Below are 9,274 nucleotides of genomic sequence, written 5' to 3' on the forward strand. Positions count from 1 at the left end.
CAACACTTGGTATTGTCAGACTTTAAAAATTTTCACCAATCTGGTGGGGATAAAACAGGAACTCATATTTCTCTAGTAACTAATGAAGTTTGAGCATATTTTTAAATATTTTTTTACTACCTAGGTGCATTCTGTTTAAAGCTGTTCATATTTGTCCATTTTATGTTAGGTTTTTTTTATCTTTTTCTTATTGATTTAAAGGTGCATGTGTGGCTGGATACTAACCCTGAATCCGCCATATGTGTAGTGAGTGTCTTCCTCCAGATTTTGTTTCTGTTTTCACTCTGTTGATTTCTTTTGGGGAACAGTTTTATTATTTTAATATTAATGCCAGTGGTTCTTGATTAAAGGGTTCAGGTAACTGGAGAAGGGGCTGTGCGTAAATTAAATACGAGTCCAGAGACGAAACATAATTTTGAAAGGCTTTATAGGGAGTCAGAAGACTTAGCTAAAGGAAACCAAGTTCTCCTTTTCTCATGACCCCTTGCTTTTTATTAACACACATTGTCGTAAGGCAAGGTAGATATACACATCAAAGGGTATACACAGTACATTGTCAGAATGGGGAATTACCTCTGGCAGTTCAGGTGTTTGGCCAGGTGAAGGCCAGGAGGAGGTAATAACTTGTAGATTAAGATGCCCTTAGCTGTCTGGCAGCAAGCAGTCATTTATGTATCCTTTTCAGGTTTGGGGAAATGCCATCAGCCATTCCTAGATGATTCAGCCCTTGCTGACATGCTGGAATTGGCTTCCGGCAAATGTAGTTGGATTTATGCTTTAAAAAAAAAAAAAAAGATAATTTGTATAAGACTGTTTGCTATTGTCAGTAGTACTAAAGGTTACATTCTTATACATAAGACATTTATGCCCTGTGGGAGTATTTATTTTGTGTGAACTTGTGTTAAATATCAGGTAAATAGTAATGTCCATTTCTAAGGCTTTTGTTGCTTCCCAAATTACCATCCACAAATGGCATGCCATCTTTATATCATCTCAGCAAGAGAATATGAAAGAGCTAGTTTTCCCACGTCTTCATTAATCATTGGTGTGTTTCAGTCTCCTAAAATCTGAACAGTTATAAATCTTGGATTATTTTTAGACTACACAGAAAATACGGTGTTCTTAAAAGTCACGTAATGGGTCTTAGATAGGTTACTAAGGAAATTTGTGTTTTTTAGATGTCCCAGACACATCAAAAGAAAGCACAGTTTGCTCTTAAATTATTTATTGTCAGTAAGGTGGTTAATGAAATTTTCTCAAAATACATGTGCAAAACAAAATTATCTGTCACCTGCTTATCTGCTTTTGGGGAGGGAGGGTCTATATTTGATGTACTAGTAAAATCATTTTTATTTTTCCCCTCTAATTTTAAGTAAAATGTTTCAGGCCTTTTAATTTTATGTTTTCTTTTTTGTATTAAAACAGTTCCTGAATGTTCCAATGTTTCGAAATGTCTCTCTGAAGTGCCTCACTGAGATTGCTGGTGTGAGTGTAAGCCAGTATGAGGAACAATTTGTCACGCTATTTACACTGACAATGATGCAGCTAAAACAGGTAAAACACGCAAAAACTGAGTAAATTTATGTTCCTTAGAAAAGGGTGGATTAGAGTTTAACCATTTCAGAGTAATTTATAATAGACCGAGTATAATATGATAGCATATTTATTCTATAAAATGAGTAAGCTAGCCATTTTAATGAGCCATTTTGAAAATTCATTAAATGCTTACAGATCTCGGGATTAATGTCAGCTGCTTCTGACATTATGTCTGAAATGAAGGATTGTGCAGTTCTAGTTTATATAAGTTATCTAAAAGATTAATCATAATATTATGTTATTGTATGTTATATGAATAAATTAATTGAATGTTTTTACATTTCTGATAAGATTAAAGAGGGAAAAGTTTGATCCAGGAAAGAATTCAGAGTATAGTCTGAGTAAATCTTACTACTTGCATAAATACCTAAGATCTGGAAAAAGCCCAAGTGCCCATCAGTAGATGAATAGATAAAGAGGCTGTGGTACATTTATACCATGGAATACTATGCAGCAGTACAAAAAGAATATCTTACCCTTTGAGACAACATGGAGGGACCTGGAGAGTATCATGCTAAGTGAAATAAGTCAGTCAGAGAATTAAGTGTCATGATTTCACTTATATGTAGAATCGGGGTAACAAAATAAAATAATGAACAGCGTGTATCCAGAAATAATGGAAGCATGCAACAGAGTGCAGAATCTCAGATGGAACGTGGGGGAAGGTGGACGACGATGGGTGGGAGGTAATCAATCAATGACCTTGTATTTATATATGTGTAACCCATGGACATACACAATAGGGTTGTCAAGGTCTAGGGTAGGGGGCAGGGGTAGGCTGGAGGGAGTAAAAGGGGACATATGTAATACTTTAAACAATAAAGGATTTTTTTTTTAATGTGTCCAAAGCTAGGACACAGAGATACAAAAACAGTTATACTGACCAAGGAGAAGAAGATAATTGACTACTTTAGTATTGGTAAAAGGGTAATGGAATCATTGGGCTTAAATGTACTGTCTTTTTTCATTGGTTTTAAAATGCAGGCTAATAGTCTCTATTTAAACCTGCAGATGCTTCCTTTAAATACCAATATTCGACTTGCATACTCAAATGGAAAAGATGATGAACAGAACTTCATTCAAAATCTCAGTTTGTTTCTCTGCACGTTTCTTAAGGAACATGGTCAACTTATAGAAAAAAGACTAAATCTCAGGGAAACACTCATGGAGGTAGGCTTTGTGGAGCCTTTGGCTTCTGAAACTCTTTTTTTACATGATAATAAATTCCTAAAGGGTGTACAGATGTGTCAAGATAGATAGATATATTTCAGAGAAGATTGGCGGAGAAATGGATAGAAACATCAAAGATGAGAATCATTGATTGGCTGCCTCCTCCATGTCCCACACTGGAGATCAAATCCGCAACCTGTGCACATGCCCTGACTGAGAATCAAGCCTTGTCCTCCAGGTTCCTAGGTCCATGGTCAACCACTGAGCCATGGCATTTGGGTCAGATGTGTCATTTCTAAGATGAAGTCTAATGACCTTACTTAAAAATTGATGTGTAGCCTGGCTTGTGTGGTTCAGTGGTTGATTGTCGGCCCATGAACTGGGAAATTGCGGTTCTATTACCGGTCAGTGAACCTGTCTGGGTTGTGGGCTCAATGCCCTCCACCCCACCCCGGGCGGGGGGTGGGGGCGGGGTTGGAAGGCCCACATGCCAGGGGCAGCTTTTTGATAATTCTCATCATTGATTTTTCTATCTCTCTCTCCCCCCTCTTCCTCTCTCTAAAATCAACTTAAAGCCCTAGCTGGTTTAACTCAGTGGAAGAGTTTCGGCCTGCGGACTGAAGGGTCCTAGGTTTGATTCCAGTCAAGGACATATAATACCCGGGTTATGGGCTTAATCCACAGTACGGGACATGCAGAAGGCAGCCAATCAGTGATTCTCTCTCACCATTGTTGTATCTATCTCTACCTCTACCTTACTCTCTGAAATCAATTCTATATAATAAAGAGTTACTATGCAAATTGACTGTTGCGCCCTTGCACAAGATGGCTGCCCCCATGTGGTCAGAAGATTGCTGGCAGGGGAGGGCAGTTGGGGGACCATGCTGACAGGGCAGCAGGTAGGCATCGATCAGGCTGGCAGGGGAGTGGTTAAGGCAGCTGTGGGCAAACTACGGCCCGCTTGAAATGAATAAAACTATTGAAAAAAAAGACCATACCCTTTTATGTAATGATGTTTACTTTGAATTTATATTAGTTCACACAAACACTCCATCCATGCCTTTGTTCCGGCCCTCCGGTCCAGTTTAAGAACCCATTGTGGCCCTCGAGTCAAAAAGTTTGCCCACCCCTGGGTTAAGGGGTAATCAGGCTGGCAGGCAGAAGTGGTTAGGGGCAATCAGGCAGGCATGTGAGTGTTTGAGTGCCAGCCATCCCGGATTCTGAGAGGGATGTCGGTTTCCTAAACCAGCACATCCCCGGAGGGGTCCCAGATTGGACAGGGTGCAGGCTGGGCTGAGGACCCCCTCCTTCCCCTGCCCCACCCTCATGCATGAATTTCATGCACTGGGCCTCTAGTAAAAATATATTTAAAATCAATTTTAAAGCCCTTACTGGTTTGGCTGAGTGGATAGAGCGTTGGCCTGTGGACTGAAGGGTCCCAGGTTCAATTCTGGTCAAGGGCATGTACCTTGGTTTCGGGCATATCCCCAGTGGGGAGTGCAGGAGGCAGTTGATAAGTGTTTCTGTCTCATCGATGTTTCTAATTCTCTATCCCTCTCCCTTACTCTCTGTAAAAAATCAATAAAATATTTTTAAAAACAAAATAAAATCAGTTTTAAAAACACGTTTTTTAAAAAATTGATTTTACTCCACATAAAATAAAACTATCCAATTTAAAGTGTATAATTCAGTGCCATTTAGTACATTCACAGTGTTTTCAACCATCTCTTTTTCAAAAGATTTTTACCCACAAACCAGTGATATACCCATTGAAAGTTACCTCATTCTTTTTTCTCCCCCATTCCTTCACAGCCACTGATTTGCTCTCTATTTCTGGAATTACTTACTCTAAATCTTTCATACAAATGGAATAATATGGTCTTCTGTAGTTGGGTTTTTAAGGTTCATCCATGTTACATCATGAACCAGTACTTGATCCCTTTTTTATGACTGAGTAATATTTTCTTGTATGGCTGTATCAAATTTTGTGTGTCGATTCATCAATTGATGGATATTTGGATTGTTTCTTTTTGCTTATTGATACCAACTAATTACTACATAAGTGTTCCAGGACATGTATAAAGAAAACAATTTGCCCTACTGGTTTGGCTCAGTGGATAGAGCATCGGCCTGCAGACTGAAGGGTCCCTGGTTCGATTCCGGTTGGGGGCATGTACCTTGGTTGCGGGCACATCCCCAGTGGGAGGTGTGCAGGAAGCAGCTGATCGATGTCACTCTCTCTCTCATCGATGTTTCTAACTCTCTATCCCTCTCCCTTCCTCTCTGTAAAAAATCAATAAAATACATATTTTAAAACAAAGAAAACAGAATTTGCTCCTAAAGAATTTTTAGTATGGTGCGTGAATAATGAAATATCAGAGTTGTGAGACTAAACAGGAACTTTTATTTCTGAATAACACAATGAGTGCAAAGCAATTAATGTCTAAGAGTTATTTTAATAATTTTGATCTTCTTTGTAGGCCCTTCATTATATGTTGTTGGTATCAGAAGTGGAAGAAACAGAAATCTTTAAGATTTGTCTTGAGTACTGGAATCATTTGGCAGCTGAACTCTATAGAGAGAGCCCATTCTCTACGTTGGCCTCTCCGTTACTATCTGGAAGTCAGCATTTTGATGTTCCTCCCAGGAGGCAGTTGTATTTGCCCGTGTTATCCAAGGTAACAGTATAAAGTGGGTGGTTGATGCTCTTGTGGCTTACTGTGATTTTTAGAGCTAAATGCAAGCACTGGCTTTTGTTTTTTTACTAATCTATCCAAATAAATGGGCTACAAAAAGAGTCCAACTTCCCCATGCATGTTGAAAACCAGAACATGCAAGAGATTGTTATAAGCACATCTGTGAGTTTGTTAGAAAGTTAAGAGGCTACCCCCTTTCAGAGTCTGGATGAAGCACTGGGTATTTAATAGATGGTTTTTATTCACTGTTAGTAGAATTACATTTTAAATATGTTCCTTCTTTTATATTGTCAGGGCAGTTTGGTACCTTAAAGTGCATATAATCTAATTTTTCAATCTATATTTGATGTGGCTGATTTCTGAGATTAACAGATTTTTCTTGTTGAATAGGTTCGTTTATTGATGGTTAGTCGTATGGCTAAACCAGAGGAAGTACTGGTTGTAGAAAATGATCAGGGTGAAGTTGTAAGGGAATTCATGAAGGATACAGATTCCATAAATTTGTATAAGAATATGAGAGAAACATTAGGTAAGTTAATAAATACTATTAATTTCAGTCTGTGATTCTATTCTGGAATGGAAATATTATAGGAAACATGATCCACTTAGTTTCTGAATCTGTTAATAGCCATTTTATTAATGTACTGCTCTTCCCTTAGTAAAAGTTTTTGCTCATTAAATTATGCATCTGAAACATCTGGAACTTTTTTTCCTTTGTAGTTTATCTTACTCATCTGGATTATGTAGATACAGAAAGAATAATGACTGAAAAGCTTCACAATCAAGTGAATGGTACAGAATGGTCATGGAAAAATTTAAATACATTGTGTTGGGCTATAGGCTCCATTAGTGGAGCAATGCATGAAGAGGATGAAAAACGATTTCTTGTTACTGTTATAAAGGTATGCACGTGGTATGTATAGACTGGAATCATTAAATAATTATGCTTAATTATAAATTACTGAAATTTGTCTTATTTTACAGGATCTATTAGGATTATGTGAACAGAAAAGAGGCAAAGATAATAAAGCTATAATTGCATCAAATATCATGTACATAGTAGGTCAATATCCAAGATTTTTAAGAGCCCACTGGAAATTTTTAAAGACTGTTGTTAACAAGCTGTTTGAATTCATGCATGGTAAATCCTTTTTATTTGATATATTTTATTTAGTTGTTTGTTTTTGTTTAAAAATTATTTTTACATTTTTTTAAATAAATGTTTTTGTTTCATTAGAGACCCATGATGGAGTCCAAGACATGGCTTGTGATACTTTCATTAAAATAGCTCAGAAGTGCCGCAGGCATTTTGTTCAGGTTCAGGTTGGAGAAGTAATGCCGTTTATTGATGAGATTTTGAACAATATTAACACTATAATTTGTGATCTTCAACCTCAACAGGTATGGGAGATCTTAGCCTATTTTCTTAGAAAGTAACTACTGTTTTAGTCAGATGGGAATAGAAAGAATGTCACTATTAGATGCAGTTCCAAGTATCTCTGGTTAAATTTTTATAGTGAAGGGAAAGTTCAACCAGAGTTTGTCAGGCTGTTTTTCTGTCTAATTTATTTCTGACACTTCAATGAAATTAGTTTCAGTATAGACTTGAATTGTTTGTGTATGGTTTTCCTTATTATGATACATAAAAGTAAAATGTCTGTCTTTCAACATAGGTCCATACATTTTATGAAGCTGTGGGGTACATGATTGGTGCACAAACAGACCAAACAGTACAAGAACATTTGATAGAAAAATACATGCTGCTTCCTAATCAAGTTTGGGATAGTATAATCCAGCAGGCAACCAAAGTAAGTTATATTACTTTTTACAAAAGTTATGGTGGAATTTAAGAAGTGTGTTATTTTTAGGAGCAGTGAACTCAGTGCCTTTGACATGCATACCTGATTCATAACTACTTTTGTGTGTGTTTTTGTGCATTAAAGAAATAAGTATTTTTATTTTGTTTTGCTGGTGCATTGGGAAGATGTCACTCTAATGTTGGTTGTAGGTATTAGTAATAGACTTCTGTGTTTTTATACCATTATGGATTATAAATGTGATTATAAATTTGGAATAATGTTGGTAGTGGTTTTTGCTTTAATAATTACAAGGATAATTCTTGTCTATCACAGAATGTGGATATACTTAAAGATCCTGAAACAGTTAAGCAGCTTGGTAGCATATTGAAAACAAATGTGAGAGCCTGCAAAGCTGTTGGACACCCCTTTGTAATTCAGCTTGGGAGAATTTACTTGGATATGCTTAATGTATATAAGTGCCTCAGTGAAAATATTTCTGCAGCTATCCAAGCTAATGGTGAGTGATTTTGAATTCTTATGGAATGCTGTACAACATCAATTCTACGTTCTCTGCCTTAGTGTAGGCATTCAATAGTTCTTACAGATTTTAAATAAGCCTCCCTCCAGATAACCCTAGATAATTTTTTAACTAGTTGCATGCCCCTTCCCTTAGAAAATTAGTCTTCCCCCCCCACCCCCCATTAAATATATCTTTAGAGGTAAATAGTATTGGAAGTACATGTAATTACCAATATAGAATTTTATTTGTCAAGTTGGATTCCACTTGGTTGTATTTTTTAGGTGAAATGGTTACAAAGCAACCGTTGATAAGAAGTATGCGAACAGTAAAAAGGGAAACTTTAAAGTTAATATCTGGTTGGGTGAGCCGGTCCAATGATCCACAGATGGTAAGTGAGATGTGTTTTTTGTTTTTTAAGTTGATGCTGCATTCTCTGGTTTAAGCTTTGTCTCTGTATTTGGCTAATTTAAAGGTAATTTAGATGTCTACATTTAGGATTATTGTATAGCATTCTATTAATTACAGTCTTTGACTACTTGAAAATACTAAGTTTTAAACCATCTTGCAAAGATGGTTAGATGGTGGTGATATGTAACAAGATAGCTGAGAGGAATAGATTGGGTAATTTTAATTTTTTCATGGATAGATATATAGAGTTCAGATGAAATCTTTATGTTCATCATGATTTTCAAAGCAATTTGCAAAGCTTTCATTAGTTTGCCTCCTCAGTAAAAGTACTTTACCAGCTGAAGGTTTGAAAATCTCATTTACTCTTACTGCTTTTATTCTAAATCATTTCCAGAAAGGAGTATGATTTTCAGAAACTAAATGAGCTCCATATGCCTCAACTTGGAAAAATGTGAATAATTTTTAGTTTTTGTTAAACCTTTTCATGCTCTTGATCCTTGGAACATTACAGAAATTTCTGTCTTATTGACATTGCTGCATGGAAATATTGGTTGACAAGTGATCTATTTGTATAATTTTAAAATTTCAATATTGTTCCAATTGATAAGGAAAAAATTTCCAGGAAACTTGTTCAGGAAACTATTGTGGAATTCTCAAGGTATCAGATTTAAATACTGCTGGGGTCCAACCCCAGCAGGACAAGGGCTCCCCAATGGTGTGGACGGAGTCGGTGAAGAAGGAATGACACAGAGACAGCGTTCAGTTGATCAGCAGCCTTGCCAGGATCTCTAGCCACAATCTCCAGCCAAGTTCTATTTTCTTTTTATTTTTTTTCTTTTTGTTTTTTTTCCCGCCTGGCACTTAGTGAAGGGGTTTTATTCCCTCCCTAACTTCAGGGGGAAATCTCTACCTGGAGAAACAATCTTTCTTGGAGAGGTGACCTTGGTTAAAACACATAGTGCCAAGAAGGTGAGCAAATATATTAAGAACAGTATGCCATATATGCCAGGTCCCTTGAAACAGCAAGGATGGACCGGCTCACAGCACATTTTGGCTTAAAACAAGACACATTTTATTATCTCATA

General features: G+C 36.8%; 1 protein-coding gene across 5 annotated transcripts in view; it reads left to right on the forward strand.

Moving 5' to 3' along the window:
• XPO1 (exportin 1) overlaps positions 1-9,274 on the forward strand; it is a 53,039-nt gene that overhangs the window by 37,437 nt on the left and 6,328 nt on the right. For all 5 annotated transcript variants that reach the window (XM_015557920.1, XM_015557917.1, XM_006778560.2 and 2 more), the window contains 10 exons: positions 1,426-1,554; positions 2,608-2,766; positions 5,247-5,444; positions 5,853-5,991; positions 6,183-6,364; positions 6,447-6,603; positions 6,700-6,863; positions 7,136-7,270; positions 7,595-7,778; positions 8,063-8,169. In XM_015557920.1, coding sequence (XP_015413406.1) covers positions 1,426-1,554; positions 2,608-2,766; positions 5,247-5,444; positions 5,853-5,991; positions 6,183-6,364; positions 6,447-6,603; positions 6,700-6,863; positions 7,136-7,270; positions 7,595-7,778; positions 8,063-8,169 — 1,554 coding nt within the window. The remainder of the gene's footprint in view (positions 1-1,425; positions 1,555-2,607; positions 2,767-5,246; positions 5,445-5,852; positions 5,992-6,182; positions 6,365-6,446; positions 6,604-6,699; positions 6,864-7,135; positions 7,271-7,594; positions 7,779-8,062; positions 8,170-9,274) is intronic.

This window comes from Myotis davidii, unplaced genomic scaffold (genome assembly GCF_000327345.1).
Source record: "Myotis davidii unplaced genomic scaffold, ASM32734v1 scaffold6, whole genome shotgun sequence".
NCBI lineage: Eukaryota > Metazoa > Chordata > Mammalia > Chiroptera > Vespertilionidae > Myotis > Myotis davidii.